The sequence below is a fragment of the Trematomus bernacchii genome, unplaced genomic scaffold, assembly GCF_902827165.1.
Source record: "Trematomus bernacchii unplaced genomic scaffold, fTreBer1.1, whole genome shotgun sequence".
Lineage (NCBI taxonomy): Eukaryota > Metazoa > Chordata > Actinopteri > Perciformes > Nototheniidae > Trematomus > Trematomus bernacchii.
In genome coordinates this window covers 6,481,956-6,509,899 of record NW_022987705.1, presented here as the reverse complement: position 1 = coordinate 6,509,899, position 27,944 = coordinate 6,481,956, and the positions used below count along the sequence as shown (strand labels likewise).

The window sequence follows — 27,944 nt, the reverse complement described above, 5'->3', positions numbered from 1 at the left end:
TTATTTTGGTAAGAAAATGCATGAATATATTGGTTTCTGATAAAGTAAACAAGCATATGCCTTTATACCCATTTTAAGAATAAAAAACATGTACAGAAAAGGCATTAGTTTACTGAAGTCTTGTTGTGAAAACAAAATGTGCACAATATTTCATAGCGTATGACTTTAATATTTACAATTATACCTTTGCCATGATAAAAGTGATTACTACTTGTAAGATTGGCCTCTTGCAGTATACAGTAGGCCACACAATATGGTTTGTGTACTGTTTTGTTTACACAGTATGTGCTTCCTTTATTTCACTCAGACATGTGCAGTTACAGGTAAAACAAGGACACAAATAAAACCATAGGAACACACGCCATGTTTATGAATAAGGAAAGTCAAAAAGATCAGAAATAACATAGTTTTCCAGGAAAGGAGAAATGCAGATGGAAAGACTGGATTACAGATCAAATAGTTTATTCATACAATACAGGTAAAAACGTTCTGGTTTTAGCTTCGTTGTGTTTCTCAAGGAGATGCACAGAACACCTTTAAAACACTGAACAACCAAGAAAATGAATACTGGAAAAATCCATGATAAAGGTGCTTGTCAGCTACAACAAGAATGTGATTGTAATATACAGTACACTTTCTGATTATGTTTAATGATAACTATACACAGGCATATAATACTCTTGCAAACGATATAACTCTTATAATATTTGTACTTGTGCAATGTTCAACAACTTACAACAAAACGTTTTGGCCGAAGGAAAAGTTCCTGTAGTTCAGGATGTGAGCTCTGGGAAGAGGCAAAACAGCTTTCAGTGCTACAAGTCACAAGGCCTATGTACGAAAATGTTTGGCAAAGAGGATACAGTTCAAATGCACCAATTAGAAAAATAATTTGTAGAACAAATTATGTAGAAAAGAAAAGAAAAATAAATTAAGTATTTAGAAGAAAAAACATAGAGTGAGTATACAAGTTGTTCTATTAGTGTTTGCAAGCCATTCAGCTGGCTCCTACATGGCATGACCTTCAATTGTATATAAGTATAATGCTCCAGTGTAAGTGCTGTAATAAGTTGGTTAAATAGTGAAATAACATGGACACCCAATCCATATGTACACTTAAATATGCATACCGTATATATACACAACTACATTAGGTTGTAGATATGGAAACGGAACCATTGTATGAAGTTTGTTTTGGTTAATAGAAGAACAAAAGTAGTCAGATTTTGTGTTCAAAAACCTTGTTCTATCAACTGTTGTGCTTCTTGCTGCTCGTCTTTGGGTACCAAAACACATGTGCACATAAGTCAACTCATCTTACGCCATAAAAGAAAACAATAGTCTAAATTCAGGAGAAAAATAAGAAACAACTCTTTATACACATTACTGTCTTCGTGTGTTCTGTTGTGTTTGCTGATGAGAATTGAAGGCAGTGACAACAGGGTCATATCTTGGAGCACACTGACATGCAACAGTGTTCAAGGAAAGGCCTGAGCATGTTACTAAAAACACAAAGCGTCCTCAGAAAACAGGAAGTACACTCCTGCTTCTGTGTCTCGCCTTGGTTGCTGGTTGCTGAGTGTGTTGCCCAAAAGAAATAGCAGTGCATCACCTACTTCAGACTGGCACACTATCTACTGGTGAGGTCACACATAAAAGAGAAATAAAGCTGCAACGCCTTGTTCCAGAGGTTCATTCCCAGTTGATTTTCCCTAGTGGAATCTGTCAAAAACACTCAAGTAGACCGTGATCAGATAGAAAAATATGGATAATGGGATGTTTTATTCCTCATGCTTGTGAAAATGCATTCATTCTTAAAGGTCCCGTATTATACTCTTTGTGAACAATATATTATAGGTCTCAGATATATACAAAACATGTCTCTGAAGTATTTGGCTTGAAATACGAAACAGATATTGCCAAATACCTCTCTTGTTTCAGCCCTGTTCCAAAAGTGCTGATTTGGTGTCTGTAGCTTTAAATGCTAATGAGCTGCTGCTGGCCACGCCCCTCTGAGAGATGATTGGTTTAAAAAGAACACAATGGTGCTCTAGGAAAAGATTCAGGTGATAAAGTGGGGGGGTGTTACCTTGGTTTGTTATTGGCTACTGATTGCACAACCCCAAAAAACATTGTGACATCACAAAGTAGCCAAAATCTGATCAGCTCATTTTCATAAATCAGAACAGAAGAGAGAGAATCTTTTTCCTGAAACTTTCCGAATCACTTAAGACAGAGAGGAAACATATTTATGTATAAAAGACATAAAAAAGTAGATTTTGCATAATAGGTGACCTTTAAAACTTTATTTTCATCAGGGTAGCCTATTTTTTACAAAGGGAACTCATTTCATTTTTGGGGACTAATAGCTTATTTCGTTTTAGTGTTTTTGGTTGTTTTTCACGTAAACATCTTTCTCAGATTGCTTTGAAACTTGGAAATGTGATGGTATATATACTGTAAGTGTGCAGAGACTAAATGAAAAGGTAATGAATTTCTGGAACCTGGGACCAGTGTAGAGTGCAGGCCCGTTGCAGCTCCATGTCCCCGAGCAGTATGCACTGTTAACTTAGCAGGGGTCCGGTCTGGAGGTCTTCCCTCAGCCTACTGCAAATATCTGTAAACCTTAAAGCAGTGGTTTCCAGAGTCGGCCACAGCCACATGTCCATCTGAGGTGAGAGCGAGGCCCTGGGGCCCGTACAGAGGGTCTGCTGAGGTGTTGATGTAAGACAAGAAGGAGCCTGCACTGTCAAACACCTGGAATCAAAAACATAAAGGTACGTTTTCAGTGTTCATATCATAACGATCCATAGCATGAGCGACTGTAGTTTGCTGTACTGATGTCCTTATTGCTATAGTGTACTTTAATTGTTAAGTGTTTCCTGTTGTTAATAATTTAATGTTAATGTTTTCTTTGTAACTACTATATTTCTCATTACTGATAAACAATGCTATATTAAAGAAAACGTTCAAAGTTGTGAGGTTTATAGAATATTGCCTGTTTCACCTGTATTCTGCTGTTGCCCCAGTCAGCCACAATGATGTTTCCATTCGCGTCCGCGGCCACTCCAGTGGGAGCATTGAACTGACCGTTGCCTTCACCATGAGAGCCAAATTTAAACAAGAACTCTCCATCTGCATTGTACACCTGGGACAGGAAGTCAGTGAATTGAAACACTTTGTCCACCTCTTTGATGCACATATTCAATGTGAATTACGGACTGAGCATGTCTTACCTTCACAGAGTGATTGTGGAAATCAGTTACGATGATTTCATTCTTGTTGTTCACTGCAACAAAGTGCGGACCTATAGGGAGAGAGAGACGAGTTAATGTGAAGTTCACTCTACTTGTAACAGAATCACATTCCCGTACTTATCACCATTCTCTTGACTGTTAGTTGGTCGTTTGAACCACAATTTCAGCTCTAATTAACTTAGTTTGATCACATGGTTAGCTGTACTGATTTGCGATTGGCATACTTTTCATGCATTAGATGCTTTACGCGAGTTGTTTCATAATTTTCAGAATGTCAAAACAGTCAAATTAGATTATTGGGAAAGGCACAAGACTTTGAGATTTACCATCAACATTCCTGGGTAGCTACTGTATATAAAGTGAAATCTATTGCCTATTAGATTCCTAATAAAAAGTTCTGTAGCTCCCAACACTGATTATCTTAACAGGAAACATCATTTAGTTTCATGGGACAGGGCAGTACAAATCCTTCACACTAATCTCTTCCTATTCATGTAGGCTAAAAACAATGCACATGACAATATGGTCAATATTGTAATAGTAGGTGATTATTACAATAGCATGTAATTGCATATCTTATTCTTATTGTACAGGCAAAGCTTGGATTTGTCAAGAATCTGAGTTGTCAGGAGGGCAGACACATGATCAGGGATCGGGTTAGACAGAGGGCACCGCACTGTGGTGGGATTAAGGTTGCAGCAAGGCCACACTTAGTACTTACTGAACACTGAGCCAGATTTATTAAAGTATGGGCCAAGTTTTTCTAGATTGAAAAACAGGAGGAAGAAAACAGAAAGAAAGGAAAATAGGTAGTCAGAGATAAATGATAACAGAGAAGAAAAAGGAGTAGTTTGATCCGCACAGACGCAGTTTGTGGGGGGAGCGGGGGGGGCCGCTGCGTCACCTGGGGCTTTACCTAGAAGTATACAGTCTTACATGTTCAAACAGAATGTTACATGGGATGCAATGGTCTGTATTCAGACATAAAAAGTGGAAAATATCGTGGCAGTAACTGACGGTAAAGGTGTCAACAAAACCTTGTTGAGTGTTCAATTATTACTTATGAGAGATGAACTTAAAAAGCAGGCAGACACTCTTGCATCATTGACAGATCTCTTCATTGAAATAGAGAACATTGATTGATAGCACTTCTTCATTAGTTGCATATTGAGGCCTTGGTCTCACCTGCAAACTGTCTGTCTGACGTCCCCCTGCCTCCAAACTTAGTCACCAACTTCCCATTGGATTGAAAGATAAAGACACAGCATGCCTTGTTGTCCACAGTGATGATGTGTCCATTCTTGTCCACGGCGACACCCTTAGGACCCATGAGCCGGCCTGCACCAATCTTATTCTGTCAGGGAGAGAGACAAAGAGGTCATATGTCAATGTTATAACCTTTTCTTCCAAGGCTATTGTTTGAGCACATTACTCATTTGACTTCAGGACTGTCTAGCTTGAGATCTGACCTTAAATTTGCCATCAGACGAGAAGATGCTGACCCATCGATTGTCATAGTCGGCCACCACAATGTCACCGTTCATGTCCACGGTGACGCCTGTCGGCCTCTGCAGTTGTCCCGGAGACCGACCTCTGACCCCAAAGCGCATCTTGAACTGGCCGTCGTTGGAGAATATCTGTAATCAGTTCCATCTTACTGTGAGTCAAATGTGTCATGAACACAGTATAACCATATTTTGTGACCACAAATACATTCATGGTTGCACTTACATGCACTTTCCTCTGTGTGTCTGTCTCACCTGTATGCACTGGTTGTTGCTGTCGGCAACCACAACTCTGCCGTTACAAGAGGCTGAGATTCCCTGCAGATTTGTGAACTCCCCTTTTTCTCTGCCACGGGAACCTGACGGATAAATAATAAAACACTCAGTTGATGTGCTACTCCATGTTTAAAATGTTGCTTTAATGGCTCATACCAGTGGTTTTGGACTACAATTAGCTGGTGATTTGTGTTTATTTCAGTACAGTTAAAAAAATATCATAAATACTTGTCCTGCTTGAGAAAGATAGTCCATAGTGAGAATGGTTTACCTTCAGCAAGCACAATCTAAAACAAACAGAGTCCACTTTGAAGTAAGCAAAAATATAAGCTTGTGATCTTCTGTCAACCTGCTGTAGCTTGTAGAATAAAAAAAATGTTTTGATGTGACTTCTTCTATCAAGTCACAGCAAGACATTTTACTCTGTAGTCTATTAAAAAGTGAAAACAGAAGCTACCTAGAGGGGAAGTTGTCAATCTCAAACATGATGCAAGCTTTAGAAAGTTTGCTTTGTTAATAAGTGTGATGTCTTCATGGTACTTGGTTTGACGATTCAAGGTTTCAAGGCTTTTATTGTCATGTGTGCATAGCTACAGTGTAGTTGTGACAATGAAAATCTTAGGTCACAGGCTCCTCCAACAGTGCAACTGTCCCTTAGTCTGGTGGTTTTAGAGCTGATGCTGCAGTAACGCCGTGTACACTGCAGTACTGTCTCTCCTGGACTTACCCACTCTGTAGATGAGCTCGTCCTCAATGGGGTTCTCCTTCTTCTTGGTGGTGCTGTACATGCTGGAAGGCCGACGCACTGCTTTCTGCCGTATGTGTCCTCCTGTGCCGCTGGGAGACTTCACCCTTCTCTTCACGTCATCCGGAGATTGAGGCACATCTGAGGGCTTGATCGCTCGCAGGCGGAAAGGGCTGCCACGCAACGGCTGGCCGTACAGCAACAGAGAGAAAGAGTACTCTCCCTCCACTCGTAATGTGTAGCCCACCTCATATGTCCCATTCTTATTGTCCGCTACGTCTGCCTCTGTAATGCGGCTCCCGTCAGCAGATGTTATCTCTGCTTTTAAAACAGCATTTCCCGTCCGCACCAGCTCTCCATCCTGCAGAGAGAGGATGTTCATTACATGTAACAACAATACGCACATGGCTGCAGCCTATTAAAGCTGCATCTTCTACTGACGGGGATTCTGGGATGCTGCAATGATCTGTTTGGTATTTCAAGCCAAACACTTCAGAGACATGTTTGTATATATCTGAGACCTATTATATATTGATGAAAAACAGTATAATAGGGGACCTTTAACGCTTCTACTGACACTGACACTCTTTTCAAGTTTGTTTGTGGTACTAATAATCATTCTTCAATTGCCTTTGTAACCAAAGCGTCCAGAGAAAATATCAGGAAATTGGAATTAAAATGGAAAACAAAATGAAAGTGTGTGACTAAAGTACATTCGCAAACTGATTAAAGAAAAAGCATAATGTTAATCTGCTAGCAATATCAAGAGTTCACTCCACACATGTAGGAAATGGCAGTTAGGATAAGCGTTAACAACAGTACTTTGTCTTTCGTTGTCACAGTAACCGTGTGGTGCTGCCCGGTGGCTGCGTGGCGGAGGCCCTCTCCCGTGGCGACGGAGGTGTGAGCCACAGCGGCGGTGGTGAGGAGGACACCCAGGTTCTGGATGGAGCGCCGGAGACCTTCAGTTTCCACCTGGAGCAGAAAGCAGAGAGGATCATATTTCCACCACAGACAATATTTTTCACTACAGGTTCCCCTAATGCTAATTCTACTTTTTTACAATAGAAAATACAATGAATTATTATGATATACTTTACCATGAATTTGTTGTATTAAATACTATACTATGACTTTTTTACTTAATTCTTACATTCTAATTACTTTTATGTGACAGACTAAACTTGTTCTGGATGAAGAATGTAGTAGTTCCCCAATACTAGATCCCCAAGAAAGTATAGAATGAATGGAGTAATTAAACAAAAAACTATTTCAATAAGCAAACTCTCACAATCAAAAAGATTAAATCATGAATTGACCATGTTGGATTATCAGTCTGACCACCAGAATAAAAATGCACAGATAAAATAAACCACACATGTAATACCTGACAGTCCAGATGTGCGTTCTGATGTGGTTTCTCTGGGAAATCATGTCTGGCCAGTGCTGTGACCCGCTCACTCATCTGCTTCTGAACTAGCAGCACCTGGCGAGAGACACATCATTTTTATTTGTTATCCAAAACTCTTCTTCATTATATTATGTTCCCATCTGTGGTTGTTAGCTTGCTCACCTCAGTAGCACTCCCATGGCTGAGAGCCTGCTCTGTAAAGCTGCTACTGCTCTGGATGTGGTCCTTCCCTTGGAGGAGAGACGAAAGCTGGGCCTGCAGGACCTGCACTCAGGTGAGAGGAAGTTAAGAAAACAGAAACAATCAAAGAAAGAAATAGTAAAGAACAGCATGCTGAAATATGTTTGCCAGGATTGTAAGACATATGGCAGGTCATGCTTGAATGATAAATGCCTGTGTGTGATCCTGCACTAGACAATGAGCATGCACATTTGCAGGTGCAGTTGTCTGAGTGCATCCATGGTACATGTGAATATGTGAACTATATACCTTCTGTTTAGTGCTGCAGATGTTCTCCAGGTCTGTGATGAGGGCGGTCTTGCGCTGATGCAGCGCCCGTTCCAGCTCTTCAAACGTACTGGTGATCTCTGCCACCGCCTCGTTCTTCCTTTCATTCAGCTGGCGGGAGATCTCACTCACCAGCTCGATGGATGATGTTAGCTGAGGGAGTCTGCAAGATGACATTATGTGAACAGAAATTGTATGAAAAACGAGCTATAAAGCTACAAAAATGGTTCTATAACCAGTTAAGCCCCAAGCCTGTTTTTCAGGTCTGACATTCCCAGAACAAATGACCATATCTTCACTTCTAAAAGGGGTAAATTAATAATCTTTTTTCTCAAAGCAATGATAAACCTGTGAGTTGGATGTAAAAAAGTCAAAATCAATATAGATTTTTTTTTATTTTAAAGTAAATTCAGATTGAACATAGTAAAAAAAATTTAAATTATTGTGTCCGTCCAAAATAAAAACATTACTTACAGTGAAAACCACGCTTGAATGATGGGATAGTAGACTAAAAGCTTTAGGAATCCAAACTATAACATATAATAAGTACCCTGTATCAAGATTGATGCAAAACAAGTGGTATGTGACCTTTTTAGAGAGGTTTAGCAACACACAAAAACACTTCTGGGGTCATTTGGGTGGATTTGCCATATCTCTGGCCCCCCTCGGTCGATTTTGATGATTGACACCTCTTTTGAACCGTTAGAGCCAATAGAATCGAGGGGAAGTTCCTAAATCCACCTACACGTTACCATTGAGGAATGAGAGTGATGCGCACGCAGCTTGCCCAAACCCAAACCCAAACTATGTTACGCTCTGAAAACTGAAAACTGAAAACTAGGTTATAGCCATAAATATGATGATGGACATTGGATTAACCTTCAGCAGCATTTTTATCGTTTTAATGCCATTGAACACAACTTTTGATCAGAAAACAGCAAAGGTAAGACATATTTGCCGTTTTGGCTCCGTAAAGCTACGTGGTGTGTTGTCTGGGTTTGCCTTCGCTGCCCTGAGTTTTGGCTGATATCTTGTTTGTGCAGATCTGATAAGTAATAAAGTATTTCTACCGTGAGTTCTGTGCTAAGTGCGTTATAGGCTTGCTATTACCCTTGTGTTTCGTTTAGCTAATATATTGTAAATATTGTCTGATAGCTGAGTTTCTTCCCGTTAAGTGGGTATGACACATTCATAGTTTGTTAAATGTTAAGAAGCCCTCAGACGTTGTTTCTTGCAAGATGTTGCGTTTTGGTACCGGGGGCATGGGGCTTAACTGGTGGACATGGGCCTTTGCCGCTATAATCATAACATGCTTTTTATCTTTATGGTTTGTTGCACCTATTGTAAGCTGATTTGGATAAAAGCGTCAGCACAATGTGATGTAATGCTTTGACTTCAAGTGTGGTATATTCTGAAAGCTTTATTTAGGTCTCAAGTCCCCACCTGCTCATAATGGTGTCCAGCTGTGTCTTGAGCGCAGCCTTGTGCTGTTCCACGACGTCCCGCAGAGGAACGGTCACGTGTTCCCTGTGCTCCCCCGATGTACAGTCCAGACACATGGCTGTCTCACAGGACTCGCAGTAGAACTCCATCACCTGCAGGGGGAGACAAACTCCTTCACTCTTGCTGGGCTTTGCAGCAGATATGTAGGGACTTTAGTATTTTGTTTCTTTGACAATTGCTAAAAGAAATGATGACTGGGCATCACAAAGTTCTTCCCACCTTTCCCTCATGGTTGGGGCAGCAGAGGGGCTTCCCTGCGGCCGCAGCGTTGACGGACTCCAGGACGCTGCAGGCCTCAGGCCGCGAGCACTCGGGGTCTCTCTGAAGGACCTGGTTGAAAACATTTAAAATGTCATTACGCTGCTTTTAATAGATACAACAGACATTTTCTAATGAACTTAGTCCAGCAGATATGTGACATTTTGAAAATGGCCGCCATTGGCGCCATTGGACAAATATGCGATGGCCCTATATTCAAATATCTTCCTTTAGGGCATGCTCTAACAGTGTGCCAAAGTTCATGTTTTTATCATCAAAAGCACAATTCATTCACATATCTGCTGGACTAACTGTAGTGGGGTGGTTTATTTTCTATTTTATAAATATTTAACAGGGCTTACTTTTTCCTTATTTGGCAGTGGACAATTAAGAGGTGGGGTAATGATTGAACAAATATTGCTGCAGAATTCAATCGAACTGATGACTTTACGGTATATGTTAATGAGAACTAAGATACTTCTTTCTTTGTCCTCAAACCTTGTAGTCAGTTTACTTAATCTTTTCACGACACAAACATACATTGATGTACTTTTTCAGCTCCCTCCATTCAATACACCCATTCCATAGAATCTGAATGCTAACATGAATCCTAACCTCTACATGCACAATGGAAACCTTACATTTAAAACCAACCTTAAAAAGAGCCCCTTGTGAAAAAAGAAAAGAAGAACTGACGATGACCTCAGTCTGCAAAAATGTCCTCCCTCTGCACAAAGAGTGGTACTCCAAAAACAGCGTTACAGGAACACAACCAGAGCCTCCCCCCATTCCTTTGAGTATCTTTCATTATTTGTAATTAATCCTTGCTTTGTTGTTAACCTCATAATTAATCTGCGTTCTGTCATTTGATCCCTGTGACACACTTGACCTTTCTGTTTGGCTAATACATTTGTGTTTGACTAGAGCTAATAAAAGGGATTAAGATTCAAACCTCCATGAGATTTGTGATGAAGAAGTTGTTTTGTAGAGCAGAAACCCCTTTCTCCGGCAGAATGGACGTCTGTCGACACACTGGACACGAGAGTGTGAGGGACTCTGGGGGAATGTAGTTCTGAAGACAACTGGAGGAGGTAAACAAATACAGAAAAAATGATTAAAATATCTATCAAAGCAATTACTTTTTCTTGTTTTATTGTATAATTCAAATTTCTATTCTATTAATCAATTTAAAGCAGAGAGAGAAGATACTAGCAAGAGAGAGCTTATCACAGTCATTGAGAGATAGTGCCTAAATAGTGCTGCTGTCACAACAAATAGGAGGAAAGTGGGATTTCGTGTCAATCTACACAACCCAGATCCTTGGAGAACACACTTCCTCTTTGAGAAAGTGGATCTTTAGTGGAAATCAATGTGTCTAACAGAAACACAAAGAGTAGATAAGATGTTTGTTTGTTTATGCCTCTGCATGTCTGTCTGTGTGCATGTGTTTTGGACTCCGGCCTCATGCTGTGATCAGTCTCACATTTATCCATTTATCAATTGCCCTTTGGAGGCAATCCATTCAACATTAGACAACCTTCAAGGCAGAATGAAAGCGACAGTCAGCAAAGTTGAGCCGCAGTATGCAAACCGCTGGACCGCACTCTTGGCCTTGACTCAGCCCGATAGCCAACCCAGAATGAGATGTATGGTTGTTTCTCTAAACTTCTGTCATCACTATTTGTGATTGACGCAGGACGTAACCTGAGGTCGGTGACTCTGTTGTTGAACACAAGGATGCCGGGCAGCTTCTCTGTTTGCATGCTAACATTTTGTTTACTTTTTGAGCCCAGTGTGACCTGATTAACTGGGCCTTGGTAAACTGCAGCAGTGTTTAGCTTGATAACAACGGTGAGCTTTAACAAAAGTCTATATCTACAGTTTCATTCCACAGGCCATACAACTGTTAAACACCTGCACTTTTGAAAGAACATCCATAACATTCATCTGTTTGCAACTTACAAATTATTTATCTAATATATCATATTCCAAAAAATGTCATCCAATTCAAGTTAATTTTTTCCCAAAATGTTGGCCCTAAAAATGATCAACACCATATTTGTATCCATATAAAACGATATTATTTACTGAATTTAGGCAGCTAATCAAATTCAATTGTGAATAACTTGCTAACCACTACACATATCCTAAAATCCTGCAATCCAGAGTACAAGTTGCCACACACCCCTATTGTAGAAAGACTTAATTTATATTGGCATCATCTAAAACAGTTGCACAATCCATGCCAAACTCATGACCCTGATCTCTGAATATAAGCACAGGACTAGGATAATCGCAAAAGAGTAAAAGGAAGCAGAATTAAAAGCGATGCAATAGCCGTGGCCCAGCATGGGATCAACCCACCCAGTATTAAAACATCTGTCTGGCAACATCATCTATAGCCCCAGACATAAATCTGTTCACCTCAGCAGGGATCCAGATCACATGCCATCCAGTTAAACCGGGGATTTAACTTGCCCTCGGGTGGGCAAAGGCCCCTCACACTGCCTGTAAAAAGGATTTATACTGTACTCTGTGTGGCTATTCAAAACTGTTCCATAAATATTGGTTTGATCAAAGGTTTGGAAGTAAACCAGTTTGAAACATAATGTCCTCTGTACCTAACAACATGCCCTCCTCTTCATTCTCCATGTTCCCACCCTGTCCCACAACAAGCTTTTCAAAAGCCTCCTCTGCTTTGCCAGGCACGAAAAAGGCCCCAGTAAGTATTGCTGGAGGGGGTGTCATCTTTCTAAGAAACTGTAGATTGAGGAATTGTTATTGTGTCTCCCAACAATGAGCCTTTTCTCAGACTTTGACGGTCCCTGATGCTGAGGAATGCACTTATCCCAGCTAGAGTCGGGGAGGAGAAGTGCTGTGAGCTGTTTAATTGTGGCCAGGGATTTGCAGAAGATGAGGTCCCGCTATTTGGAGACATGTAAGTATGACAAGAATTCTTCAATAAAAGGATGGGAGGATAATTACTGGAAGGGACATAGCAAGAGTGGTGTATCAACTTCTTTGCAAGGCCAGAAAAAGTTATATGTAGCAGATGGTGTGAGCAGAGACTGGGGTTTGTGGGAAATTAGGACTTCATTCATCGTTGAAACAGAGCACAAATGTTAGTTACCTTTCACAGAAGGTGTGCAGACAGGGCAGCACCTTGGGGTTGTGGTAGTGATCCAGACAGATGCTGCAGACCAGAAACTGTTTGTCTATCTGACGCACCACAGGGCTGGTGCTCCCCGCCTCACGCTTTGCCATAGGAGAGGACATTTGAAGCCACGGACAACGACAGCGGTTAACCTGCAGAGAAACAAAGATGAAAGCATTAATATCAGGGCTGCTAATGCTCTGTAAACTGACCACAGGAGGTACCAGGAACCAAAGTTAACAAAGCTGCTTGATTTAGAACAACAACTCATCCATTGTTATTGTGTTTTTTCTAGGTTAATACCACAAAAGCTAGCGGAAAGAGACCTCTGTGAAATAGAAGTAATCAGTAAACAGACTGAAACTGATGTAGAGAAACCAGTATGGCCCTGTGCCTGGCTTTTGATGAACATCTTGGATAACGCCAAAACAATCAAATAAACCAGACAACAAGTGCAGACTGTGGTTCAGAAGGGGCCTTCTATTATAATCAAGCTTTACTGGCCACACATGCTACCCAAACTGAACACACCTGTTGTGATATTACACACACACATACACAAGGGAAAACTGAATGTGCAGAGTAGCGTCTATGTTTTTCTATTTGTGTCTGTCTGTCTATATTTACAAGTTGCGAGTGAGTTCTCACTCTGCTAAACTCTCTCCATCTAACCATATGCTTTTATAACATTCAAAAGGAAATGTGAACAGAGCACCATTTTACATCTATAGTCTTTGATTAAGAGTTTGCTGTATAAGTGAAACTTTAAAGTGCTGTATGTTTAAAAATGACTGATACTTTCTGTATTTAATGATCTGTCAATCGTTATAATCCTGCATTTAAATGTGTTGGCTAGGCACCATTTAGCTTCAATTTAAAAAAGGGATAACGTTGCCTTTTAACACAGTTTAATTCTGTCAGGGTTAGAAATTGCTTTATAATTTATGTGCAAAGGATGTCATGTTTGCACTCATTTGAATAACTCATGGAAAAAAATGATGCCACACTTAAACAAACACTCTGAATATAAAGCCATGTATACATGTAGCTGACAATATAAGATAGATCAGAGCTCTGTGAGGAAGCCCCATGCCTTACACAATCACATCTATAATAGAAATACAGCTTGAATTGTTGATATTCTGCCTGGCAACACAAACACAGTGTTAACTCCAACTTGACCCACTTTCACATTTATCAGTGCGAGCATAAACACATTAATTACAGTGGTGCGTTAAAAATGCTTCTGCAGCATGTTCTCAAAGCTATGCACAACATGTGCAAATTATGTTGGAAGATCAAGTGTTATCTATTGGAGAAATGTCCTAAAACATAAAATATACACATGCAATGAAAAGAGACCATAACATATTTTAGTTGGAAAACAGTGTGATTTGACTTTTGGTCTAAAATTGCCACCTTTGAGGAATTCTGTGCATACCATTTCTATTTTTGTGTTGCTAACCTGCTTCAGCAATGAAGTCGAGTCACATTTTCTCAGTAGGTGAACACGTTAATTATTAATACATCAGACACAGTGTCTCAGCACGTCTCAGAAAAAACAAACATTCCTGGCCTTAAGATGTACAGTATTTGAGGACATTACACACTCATTGATGAGGACAGACACAACGCACACAAAAAAAACCACACTGACAATCATCATCCCCCCACCACACCCGCACATCTGTCACTGCTGGATACAGCTCCCAATCCCTGCCATTTTACACATGTCAGTTGTTGCCCACTGCCCACAAACACAGAGGATCCACTGACACACAGACTGTGAGGATAAAAGGTAACTTCTTAAGCTGTCAACCATAAGAGTGACATGTCACATTCACACTTTGGTAAGGGATTGGCAGGGCGTCTAACATAAATGATTACAGGTAAGTAGCTTATGCTTTGTCTGAATCTAAACATGCATTGTTCTCTATAAGCCCTGCACTCTAAACTGGCATTTTGTGATTATCCAGTTGTCACTGTTCGATACTGATGAAAAGAAGGTTAAATGTCTCTCAAAAGAACGCAGAAATAATTAGGGATAAGCCACAGGATGTACCGTACTTGAGTGCTGTTCCCTGTGATTCTCTTTCTCTGCTAGAACACACTGATACTAATATCATAATGACGACTTTCTAAATTTAGACATGTGTATAAGTGGGTAGGCAAAGAAGCAATGACGATGAAACTAAAATAATACTGCGGCTCTTAGGACTGCTGGATACTGTAGCAAAGTTGCTGGTACTTATTTATTTACTGTTGGGTGTATTTTAAAACATCTTTTTATAGGATGGACCAAAGCAAAGAAGAATCTGGAGTCCAATAAATCCCGATGAGGAATTCTGTCTCGAAAACATTTGGATAAATAAAAGTAGCTCAAATGCTAAAACCATCTGTTTTGAATCACTCACTTGCTCTTGTATGTTCCCACTTTACTTTAAGTTGAGGGAAAAAGTTCAACATGCACATAGTGGTCATGCTTTCGAGCAGATGAGTGGATGCTCATATGTTTATACTTATATGCATTCAACAGACTGTGTTTTGGTCCCAACTTGGCCACTTAAACGTCTAAGTAGGCCACGATGCTTCGATTTGATGCTCTAAAGTAACCATGACCATTTAAGTGACAGCTTGGGAAGTTCAAAAAGTGAGTGAAGACATGCAAATTTAAGGCGCTGAAGTTAGAGGCAGCAGAGTGGGATCAAGCCAAGCCCAGGCAGGAAGCAAAAATGATGCATGAGAGGACATATCCTGCAGAGGACTGTCAACTAATGCCATCAATATGAAATGTGTTATATTTCTCTGGGCCATTTTATACACAGTAATAACAGCACATGTTGCTGGTGACCCTCACTAATTCCTCAATCTTTCAGGATTACAGTTTGTGTGACAGATTGGTCGTGTGTATGTTAAAGAGCATGAGGGCAGCATGTTGTGTGACAACAAGCTAACAGCCACAGAGTTAGCACACAATGAGCCCATTCACCAACAGAAGGCTTTACCGAATACAAAAGTAACTGTTTTCTTTGTCCCGTTCAGCGCTCTGCTGTAGCTTTACTGTACAATAAGATCCTCATAGCTGTGTGACTGTTATAAAACACATGTGAAAATGAAGAGTAAGACAGGAAATGTAACCTTTCCTTCCCAGTTGAGTATAGGAAAGGGACGCACAGATTCAAAAGAAAAGTAGTAAACACAGCCATTCACTGTCACGCAGCACCAATTAAACTGTATAAACTCTGACAAACACACACTTCTCTCTACTAACAACTGAGCCTAAATTGTAAGTTGCACACATGACTATGAGGAAAACACACAGAGTTGACAAAAAGACTACCTACTGTCAGTAGAGTGCAGTATCAATCTAGAAGGCTCCATGGCAGCTCTGTGTTAACTTGAAAGAATCAGCTCACGCCCTGACTCACACTGACTCCCCCCCCCCCTCCCCCCTCGGTCCTGCTGACCATACTTCCTTTTCCCTTTTCCTTCTGTTGCTTTTCCTCTTCCCACCACCACAACACAAACACACAGACTGAACAAGGCTGAACAGGGATGACAACAGAGGGTGGGACTGTGAATTGAAAGTCCCTCCTCCTGTCAGTGCTGTTTACAAGCATGAACTGACTGGATTCCCTCCTACTCCTGCGCTCCGATTGTCCATGAAACTTAAACTATCAGGGAAGAGAGATTGCATCATAGGCCAACAATGTGTGCTGGTCAGAGGGAGTGAGAGGGAAAGATTGAAACAGACAAGAAAAAGAAAAAAGTCAAGGCTGAAAGGACATGGATCTTACATCCAGAAAGGAATTGCACATACAATCTTAAAGGTAGGGTAGGTAAGTTTGAGAAACCGGCTCGAGATACACTTTTTGTTATAATCCATGGAATGCTCTTAACATCCCGATAGCAATGAATATCTTAAGTGCTTTGACAAAAAATCCATAAAAAAATGTCATCTGTGGAAGCCGTAATACTGTAAAAAGCACGACCAATCATTTTAGCCGGCCCGGCTAAAATAACTGGATGGCCTACCTGCCTGTCAGCCTTCCATCTGTGCACAAACTTATCTCGTGCCCTCATTGGTCATGTGCGCGTTCGTGTGTGTTGGAGGAGGGGCTCTGTAAGGAAGTGGCAGATTTTCTCCGGTTGTGTATTTTCAAATTCTAGCGATCTCGAGCATCTCGAGCCGGTTTCTCAAATGTACCTACCCTACCTTTAACCTGCTGAATATCATCTGTGAAATGTAAACACTCAAAAGGATGATTATTAGGCACGGACGCTGGCTTAGTTCTTGAATGCAGCTTGCTCCTATTAGCGAAAAAGCAGCTGAAGAGTGACGTTCATCTGGCCTCCAGTTACAGTTATGAAGAAACACGTCATTATTTAGCCAGCCAAGTTCACACGTGCAGCCAAACAAAATGTAGAGTTACATAATTCCTGATGTCACCATCAAAATAAATAAAATCCCCCAAAATGAGAGTTTGGAACAGAGGCCTCTCCGCAGATATCAAATTACACATAAAGAGGGATAAGGAAAAGACCCTTAATATGGAAAAGGGGATTATCCTTTTTATTTTAAGGTAAACTATCTTGTCACAGAATGATTTTGCACCCAATCCCTTAAACTACCCGTCCTTTCGAGTGGTCATAGTTTAATCTGGGGAAAGAGATGACGATTCTCTGACAAAAACATCAATTGAAATTAATCTGTGCGGATTTGTTGTGTCCTCTCTCTGCCCTCGCTTCAGGCTCTGCTTCCTCCATGCTCACACACGCACACCTTTCCAAAATCCCATCCTTACACTCACAGGCCAGATGGCCCACATGGTTGTAACAGGAAGTAAAGTATAAAGATGAAAAACCATTCAGAAAATGAAATGTATAGTAATGTGCCACTACTGTTTTACAACTGTTTTATATAAAGCTTAATCAACTTGATAGTAGTGAAAAGATCTGGGGCCTCATTTATAACGCCTTGCGTAGGATTGACGTAGGAAGGTTGCTTACGTAGTACAAAGCACAAAAATAGGTACATACATTTTCCGATTCACAAAACATTGCGTACCGGCGAGGGAAGTGCGTACGGCACTCCCTACGCCTGTTTCCCTTGATAAATCACAATCGACTCGTAACGCCCATATTTGCCTATACATAGTCAAAGAAACGCCCATTCATTCATTCATTTTTGACTGACTGCATGAAGAAGATCGCAGGAAATTACGATAGAACAGCTAAAAAAGACATCTCACACCGTGTCAGATTTTGGTTATTGTGGGGAGGTCGATATAAATCATATTGTTTGGTGGATGCAGTTTGAACCAGAGTAGCAGCATGGAGGTCGGCTCGTCACCAAAATAAATAAATAAGTGGTCCGAAAAAAGTTAATGACAAAAAAAATACACATAACCTTCCTCAGGCAGTGTGTTTGTCCCGGGGACAGGAGACACCCCCTTGATGAGAAACTCTAAGAAATGATGGGGGAATCCCTCCGGAGTGGAGTCATGACGACTGGATCTGAATTATTTTTGTTGTATTTGGTGGTTTGTGTTCCAGCTGTCGATCAGCAACTATATATCCATAATCCACCAGTTAAAGGAAATACAACTAATGGATTGTGTTATATTAGCTGTAGCCTACAATTTACCACATATGGTGTTCTTAGTTTCCATACCTCCTGTGTTTTACGAGCGACTTATCAAGTCTTGGCAAACGGCATAAAACACGATTAAACGTGATAGTATATAAAACCATGCTCGTATCTACAACCTATAGAAATTCAAAACGGCGTCAGTTTAGACGTAATTCTGTCCTCCTGCTTACCGCATCATTTATGAGAAAACATTTCATAACATTAACACAACATATTCGAGGTGGTTTTAAATAGCATATCCGTATTTATTTATTTCTCCAAGTTATGTTTTTGTGTGCACTGAGGAGTCTCAAACAGGCGTTTGTTTAATCATTTAAAGATTGGCTTTAATCAATGTTTGAAAATGAATTCTTCATATTTGATAAATGAGAGGTAACATTTTATTTATGGTATTATTTCCACATATTTCTCTCCATTCTTCCTTCTGCCAACGGTGTCGCAGTTTCTCGTCTCTCCCGTTTGTGTGCTTAGTGCGTACGCATGGGTTAGAGTTTGCGTGGAGGACCGCACATTTTCCCGTCAAGTTAGTATTTTATAAATCGCAAACATTGCGTAGAAACTGGCGTACGCCATTTTTTGAGCGTATATCCCTTTATAAATGAGGCCCCTGATGTTTTCAAAACAAAACAACTCTCACAAACATATTGCCGCTGTATAGAACCATTTATTGGATGTCTTGTATTCATGCTCCACAATAAGTAATTAAGGGTATCCAGCAGAGTCAATCAACCAAATGCAGCACTCCAGCGTGGGCAGCCGTTTGGAAAAGGCTGTTGTCGTCCCTGCAGCGAGCACGACACAGCATTATTACCAGCTGTTTACCCCTGCACTTATTCTGCTGAAATGCAAGTTTTAGGAAAACCAGAGGAAGAGCAACTAACAGTGGCTCCTACAATGAGACTCCTGAATAAAACACACATCTTATAAAAGGAGTACTGAATGCATGAAAAAGAACAGATAATCTGAAAAGGAAAACACAATTGTATGGATTTCTCTCAGAATTTGGCTCCAATTATCCTACCTAAAATGTGTCTCTAAGGCTAAAGGCCATAACATGCTTTGGGAGGAATTTAAGTGAGAGCTAAAAGGAAGAAACAGGCCAATGCATTCTGTGCCTTATGCAATAGCAACAAATAAAAGAAAAACATTCTGCCCTGGAGGAGGAACAGTAACAGTAATGACAGTGTAGTTTTGTGCATCTTCTGTATTCTCACGACAAATAATGTGACTAGAAAGCAGCTGAAAGGGTGAGAGTTAGCTGAAGGGTTAAGGGTGGTGCCTACTAGCTAACAGCCAATAAATCTGTGCTGCACACCTGATGTCTTGTTATTTTTCTTTCTTTAAAGGGGACCTATCATGCAAAATTCACTTTTGTACGTCTTTTATACATAAATATGTGTCCCCGGTGTGTCAGGGAACTCACCAAGTGTCAGAAAACACAACCCTCTCTCTTTTCCTCATTACCCAAATCTCTAAAAACAGGGCTGCAACGGATCTGATACAGATTGTTCTGACGTCAGAAAAGGGGTGCTCCGCCTATATGGGCAACTCTCCACCTATCAGGGGAATGGGGGGTTGGGCCACGGCCACGGCCATTGCCGCTCGAAAGCACTGGAGTACATATGCCAGGCCTGTAAGTGGCGCTGTAGTCTGCCACAAAAGCAGCGAAGAAGACTTCTCACAGAATCAGCCCTTGCAAAAACACGGCTGGAAAAGAGCAAATAGAGCGAAATGAGGCATGGCTAAAATCTGTTTGGTATTTTGAAAAAAAAACTTCACAGACATGTTTTATATAGGTATGGCCCTACAATATATTATTCAAATATAGCATGAAAGGTCCACTTTAAGTTTAGTTTTATGAGCTTCCCTACCTCATGCTCTGTAACATCTTCCTACCTGTCTTTGATGCAATCTAAAACATAAGGATTGGGATGTTTAGAAAAGGTTCACTTTGAAACATGTGGATGACGAGAAAGGGGTAAAGTGCTTAAGAAGAAGAGAGAGGACACAAAGATAATGTGTACACACACACACACACACACACACACACACACACACACACACACACACACACACACACACACACACACACACACACACACACACACACACACACACACACACACACACACACACACACACACACACACACCACACACACACACACACACACACACACACACACACACACACACACACACACACACACACACACACACACCACACACACACACACACACACACACACACACACACACACACACACACACACACACACACACACACACACACACACACACACACACACACACACACACACACACACACACACACAGTCAGCTGTTTCGATCTGAGTCAATAGCCCCCCTTCGCCAAATTCTTCTCCGCTGCTAAAGTTACACATACTGTATAAACACACACACTCTGAGGGTTTGAACCGTTAATTGGTCCTCACAAATATAGCAGTGCAAGAATGCACACCCAGGATAATAGATGGCGTGCATGGACGAGCCTGTGTAACTATCTCTAGTGTGCACGGAAAGCCACCATTCTCCTGCTCAGGCCAGTCTTAAGCCTCCACATACATACTTCTATATATAGAGCTATCAGTTCTCATCCGCTTCACACCACTGGCAGGCACGTGCTCCATAGCTGCACATACACTGAGAAAAGCACAGAGATCCTCAGATGACCGGCATAGTAATACTCAGAAAAACAATATAAATATAAACATTTGCAGCCTTACATAACTGTCTGAAACATGGACTTCATGTATGCTAAGTATTTGTTAGCATCTTAAAGCAGTGACATCATTGCCTTGGGGTTACTGGGTTTTAATGTTGCCAGCACGTGGGATTATAGGCAAACTTTAGAATGGAAAAGCAAGATGAAGTTGATAAATGCAAAAATACATAATAAATGCACAATGTAGGACTATGTAGACATTTAATACCATTCACTAAAATTAAGAAATAAGCTTGTTATTGGCACCTCATAGTAAATCCAGCGTGCATGCATTCACAGATTGATTGATGGGTTGAAAACGAACATGACGCTTCCTTTGGAAAGCTGTGGCAGCTTCCCAGCTGTCTTTGCACAGCAGCCCGCCTCAGGGAAAGCAGGTGTGTGAGCGTAAACTGTGTGCGGAGAGCTCCACTTCCCACAAATAAGCTTTCATTTGAGAGATCAAAATTAAAAGTGTTAAAATCTCAAATAATTCCCTAAAAGGTACAACACTTTACTCTTGTTTACTATATTTCTATTCAGGCACTGAGTCAATGTTTGCACTTGACTTTTGATCTTTTATTGGACATTTTACTTTCCTTCTTATGTTTATATCTTATGTTATCTTTCATTGCACATTCTTACTTCTTATATTATAATACATTATATTTATTAACTTTTTATTCATTCTATGATGGAACAACTTTCACAAATACCAATTTCCCCCTAAGACTATTAAAGTATTTCTCATTCTAATTCTGATGGTCAGACAATTACACCAGCTCTTATATATATATATATATATAGAGACATATAGCCTTGACCTAAACAAAACCTCACAATTTGCCTCACAATAAATAAATAATAATACCTATAATGAACTTTTTGCATCCCTGAATTAAATCACAATAAGCGACTATACTTCAGTTATGAAACCATTCAATTTCCGCTCTTATTACCTCTGTTCTCTCTCAAACAGAGCTTCATCAAGAGATTCTGGAGACTAATAACATCAAGACAGACATTAGAACTGCATCTCAACTAACCAGAGTCTTCACATGGCCATGGGAAAAATACAGGCTCCATCACATGTCTAACGTGCTTGACGCAGAGCACACTCATACTGTCACATACCTCTTGATATCGGACCAAATTTGGTAAAAAAAAGGGGAAATCTCCTATCCATACGCTCTCCTTTGTACTGAATTATGAATTTCAAACTAAATCATTTGACATAGGCACTCATTATTCATGCATCTGTTTTCAGTTGAACATCCATAGAATTTGCATTGGATAGCTACAAGCCTGTTAACGAACACAACAGAAATAAGAAATCCACAGTTTATAATCCACATTTCAAAGTGTACATTTAAATATTTTTCAAGTTAAAAATATTCAAAGGGAATATTACATGAGGCATTTACTCTTCACCCTCTTTTTATCTTGCCGAACCCTTTCCCGCTGAGAGAGTTTTTTCAGTGATAGAGGAGCGTGTGCCACAGGGTGGAGGAACTGATCCTGACATAATTTGTTTCTTTAAATAACTGAGGGAAAAAACGCTGTGAGCTAAACATATATTAACATAAAACAGCTAGTTCAATGTCACATGGCAAAATAAGAACTTAGACATTTAAGATGTTTACAGTGTTTTACTTTTAACAGACTTTGACTGAGTATGTATTTCTCAAGATGCAGGGGGAATTCAGATGCTCGTCATCTGGGTGCTTTTAGAAAAAACTGTGGTTATGTAAGATCCACATATCCGGAACACCAATCAAAACAAAAGAATAAAAGCGCTTTGCCATGGGTGCTTTACTCACATGTCCTTCACATCAAAGAGACAACATGACCAAACATGGTGAAAGATGTCAGAGAAATAAAGATGTGTTTACCATGACGTGGAGTTGGGGATATTCCAACTTCACGCCATGGTGTGGTGGAGGTCTTTTTTTCATGCTGCTCATCATATAAAACCCTGTCCTTGAATCATGCATGTGCATTAGGGCTTTGATTCCTAACAGGGTGGAAATTCATCTACTAAAGGGGATTAGAAATTCCATCATTTGTTCGTCATGCTGATAGGTCAGCAGATTTATGATTCGACCGTTTGCTAACCTCTGCAAATCAACAAGACGAACTAGGGTTGTGGCCTTAAAAACCAAATTCCCTCAAATAACATAAATTCTTCCCAATGAAATGCAATCCACTCGGACAAAAGCCTTAAAATGACCATAGAGTTTAATCACTTTGATGCCATCTTGACACAAACTAGACCTCAAATGAAGGATTGAATTGTGCTGCTTCTGTCTAAAAAAAACAAACACGTACTGACCAGTGACCACACATTGTGACTCCACACTGCTTGTCTTGTAGTCCGCTTTAAACACCAGATTTCTGCTATGATGGCAGAGCAGAAAAAAGCATGTCAGCTGACTAACACGTTACAACACACACATTTATCTTAATAGTCCTCTGGCAAGATGATGTAGTGGATGACAAATGTTGAGGAGTAGTACCCACTCTGCGCTGTCCACACACAGCGGGACTGACTGATTTAAGCATTGCTAAAATTATCAGCTTGCCTAATCTGAGCCAAGCTGGGCAGGAATTTGTCACAGGAACCGCCTGTATCAGCATATTAGCACACGGCTCACACTCCAGCATGCAAGCACACGTGAACACACACACAGACACCCACACACACACACAGGTGTACACAACTCGAGCACACCATTACCACTGAAGCATGTCAATGCAAAAACATAATGAACCCACACATACAATAAATCAGCATTTCCTGAAACACAAGTAATTCCTCAGTTAAAGAACTTTAGATATATGTTACTTTTCTTTTTTGCCTAACACGATTACAGCATGGTTACTGTATTCTTATTTGTTTAACTGCCATCATCAAGCTATTTGTTTGACTACGGCATGACCATGACAGTCTTGATGTTCTTATTGCTATTCTAAGGAGGGAATACAGTAATAACATTCAGTGCCAACATATAAAAAGGCCTCTATGATGAACACAGTGCCTACAAGAAGCATTGAACACATGACTGCTTCAAGGATTACTATCAAGACAGTGAACACAGGAACATCAATAGTACATTATTCTAACAGATAAGCGAGTGATACTAATCTATCCTTCAGCTGTATTTATGTACAATAGCCTGACGTCAAAGTCTGAGTACTACTAGTTCTATATAATGCCAATTAGTATGCTAACATGAATATATTCTTTGTTGGACCTTCAGATCAGAGCTTGTATTGACTGAAGCATCAATACACAAATATCAGTATTACTAGAAAGGTCAGAGTTGCAAGCATACAATAGATGGAGAAAATGTAGCTCTCTTCCTCTATAAGGAATATGCAGCTTCCAAATACCCACAAAGACCATTCGTTCAAATTAAAATGTTGCTTAATCACAAATGTTATAATGACATGAGAAAAGAACAGTGGCAAGGATGGTTAAAATAAGAAAGAGCTTAACCTTCTGAGTTGAAGTGTATGCTTTTTGTAACTATAAAATGATCTGATCTTTAAAGCAATTTATCTCACAAAAGGTTTCACTGAATATAGTAATATAAAAACAGGTTAAAACTGTCACAAGTTAGACACATATTATTGTTGTTTTTAACTCTCCTGTCATTTCAGATCCAACCTTCCTCCAGGCTCTTGCAATCAGCTCACTCCCCTCAAATGGTCTCCCCAGCCCTCCCCCTTACCTGCTACTCATTCCCTCATTACTCCTATACCACCTGACTCTCACTTGTCCTCTGCCAGATTGTCTTGTCTATTCTGCCAAGCTCTCCAGCGTTTGATTATCTCTTGCCTAGTTACCTGTCCTGCCCGGTTTTGACCCCTGCCTGCCTATTATCGGACCTCGAGTTTCCTGCCTGCCCCCTGTTTGGATTTGTTTGCCTGTCTGACGGATCGCCTGGTTCTGAGCCCTGTTCTGCCTGCCCCTTCTCGGATTTGTTTGCCTGACTGCTGGATTTCCTGGTTTTGACCCTGCCTGTCCCTGACCTGATTAAACTGAACATTCTGAACACTGGTTGTATCTGTGTCGTGCTATTGGGTTCTGATCTGTACCTGTGAGCGTGACAAAAACAAGAGTGTTTTCTTTCCAGATGTTACATGAAATGCTGAAGAAATGGCACAATATGGCCAGTGCTATTAATGCACATCCCTGAGGGATCTATCTAAATATATCCAACATGACATGACTGCATCTCTCAGCTCAGTCACTAAGCTTTCACAACATGCCTCTTCCCGCAATAGCCTGCAAAGTAAATATGGTTGAAGGAAAAGCCCAAACAGGCAATCACATTTTTATTCTACACAGTAATGGACGAGATTGACAACCCAAACACAATGACAACACTTACTGACCACTTTAAATATGCAACCCGAGATTGGGCATCTGTAAATAAACTACGGAGTAATAGCAAGAATGGCTTTTTTGAAGTGAATTTGGAAGTTTGGGGTGAATCAATACAACTGGAAATCAATAAAAAGCAATTAAAGCCATAACAGCTTTGACAGCAGAGGGTAATAACAATTCAGCTAAACACGGACATACACTCCCAGATGAAACTGTTACATCTCTCTTAGGAATTCCTCTACCCTTTAAACTTTGCTCATACTCATTCAACCTAGAAATAAAATCATGAAGCATAAATGTAGACCAGCATGATGGAGGAGGAATACAGTTGCTGTTACCCATGGCAACACAATCACCTTAGAGCTGATCAAGTCCGCGAAGAGGACGAAAGGGAGCAGCACAACCACACACACAACCACCCACACACACACACACACACACACACACACACACACACAACACACACACACACACACACACACACACACACACACACACACACACACACACACACACACACACACACACACACACACACACACACACACACACACACACACACACACACACACCACACACACACACACACACACACACACACACACACACACACACACACACACACACACACACACACACACACACACACACACACACACACACACACACACACACACACCACACACACACACACACACACACACCACACACACACACACACACCACACACACCACACACACACACACACACACACACACACACACACACACACACACACACACACACACACACACACACACACCACACACACACACCTGTATATGTAGCTGGCTATCACTGTAAGGTTGTATTTTATCTTATTAAATTACACAAAGATGGCTTGTTCAGCATTTGTGTCATAACAATAAACGAGTAAACACAATCGCACAAAGGCCTTATTTGGACATAAAATGATCCTCACATCTCTCTTTTCATCGATTGTTGCACTGCTTGTTGGTGGATACATCAATTCAGCTAACAGCCTTAGCATAGTGAGAGCTCTTTGACCATGACAATGACAACTTCAACATCTGAACAGACACGAGCCAGCTAGGTGCAGTGGCAGTTAAAAAGACAAATGGGGCAGAAAATCCAGTGGTTAGAGTATTTGCAACCATTCAGTTAATCATTCAGTGCATGTTGAAGTTTACATTTCTCCTCGCCTGTCTCACCCCTCCCATGCAGCTCCGGTGACATTCCTCCCATGCCAGCTGGACATTCCAGTCTCAACTTCCCCCCACAGCGACCAGAGGTGATCACTATTTTTCTAAATATGCTTGTTCAATATCCCAGCTATCTACACACAATGCTTCTGTTACACTCATATCCTGAGTCCCTGAGTTTGGTGTCTGCTTGGAGTTCTATTCATACATATGCTTCATGCCAAGGTAATATTTCTGCTCACAACATCATCAACTATATATTCAGATTACATCATGAGATCAAATTGTAGAGCTGATGAATAATAAGGTTAACATCTCCTGAAACCCAAATACTGACTGAGTAAAGGCAAACTTTAGAAGGCAAAACAGTTTTGTTTTAAGGTCATTGTCAATGAATTATTGATAGCATCTTAGCTGTAAAAGGTTTTTCTGGGACAGGAAGGGTGTATAAAGTACTTTGAGAGGGATAGCTGTTTTTCTAAGTGAATTGTGTAAAATTGCACTTCAATAATACAAGCCATCATCTTGATTATTACACACTCAGGGCAAACATGTGAAGCATGTTTTGATATGCTGACACAGGCTACACATAATTACTTCCAGGGATCATTTTTTAAATATCCCCAAACCTTCTATCAGGCATAGATGACCGCAGCATATCTCATCACTCATCTATACAAACAGCCCAGTCAGCCTCAGAGATGGTGTCAAACACTGTCACGCAGGAACTATTCTCAGGTTATCACAGTACAAACCCATCACAGAGCAGCAAATGGCCTGCGGCAATAGTTTGCACAAAGACAACATTAGGTGTACGCGTCCATCAGTGGAGGGGAAACAGGGCAGAGGGAGATTTGGGAGAAAGGCTGACTCTCTGCCAAGGCGAGGATAGTGAGAGAAGGAAATAGTGGAGGATGAGGGAATGAGCACTTTCACACACAGTGGGGATGACATGAAAGAGCGAGTGTCTGGGAGAGGGATTTACTTACAGCAGGTTCCTGACAGATGAAGGACAGTAACAGGGAAGTTTCAGCACGCGCTGCTCCACGGGGAGCGATATCCGTCCGCAAAACCCAGCATTGCCAAAGCAAAGCGCACCTCACACAGAGAGTGAAGAGAGGGAGGCAGGAACACTGCGTGTGTGTGTGTGTGTGTGCGTGTGTCTCTGTGTGTGTGTTTAAGTGTGATCAGTATCTGGCTTTAATGCATGTATGTGTGTGCTGACAGGAGGGAGAGAGAGAGGGGCTCTTAGGAGGCTATGATACAGAGAGATTGTATGAGCTGACTGGCTGGTGTGAAAAGGGGAGGGGGCTAGATTGACCAATGGTGTAAGAGATGAACAAAGTGAAGGAGAG

At 40.8% G+C, this 27,944-nt stretch overlaps 1 protein-coding gene across 5 annotated transcripts; it reads right to left on the bottom strand.

Annotated features, from left to right (window-relative positions):
- Positions 1-254: 254 nt before the first annotated feature.
- On the bottom strand, positions 255-27,751 carry trim3b (tripartite motif containing 3b). Of its 5 annotated transcripts, XM_034140499.1 has the most exons (17): positions 15,961-16,080; positions 12,593-12,768; positions 10,415-10,544; positions 9,424-9,534; positions 9,145-9,296; positions 7,684-7,864; positions 7,357-7,458; positions 7,171-7,269; positions 6,606-6,758; positions 5,766-6,144; positions 5,018-5,121; positions 4,727-4,894; positions 4,443-4,611; positions 3,979-4,020; positions 3,237-3,307; positions 3,008-3,148; positions 255-2,757 (listed from the first exon to the last, which is right to left on the bottom strand). In XM_034140499.1, the coding sequence occupies exons 2-17, from the start codon at positions 12,736-12,738 to the stop codon at positions 2,605-2,607; spliced, it is 2,301 nt and encodes a 766-aa protein (XP_033996390.1). In that variant the 5' UTR covers positions 12,739-12,768; positions 15,961-16,080; the 3' UTR covers positions 255-2,604. The 5 variants fall into 5 exon arrangements, with proteins under 5 accessions (XP_033996390.1, XP_033996386.1, XP_033996388.1 ...); XM_034140495.1 differs by lacking the exons at positions 3,979-4,020; positions 15,961-16,080 and adding an exon at positions 27,579-27,751 and having other exon boundaries at positions 9,145-9,332; XM_034140497.1 differs by lacking the exons at positions 3,979-4,020; positions 15,961-16,080 and adding an exon at positions 27,579-27,751 and having other exon boundaries at positions 9,145-9,332; positions 12,625-12,768.
- Positions 27,752-27,944: the final 193 nt, after the last annotated feature.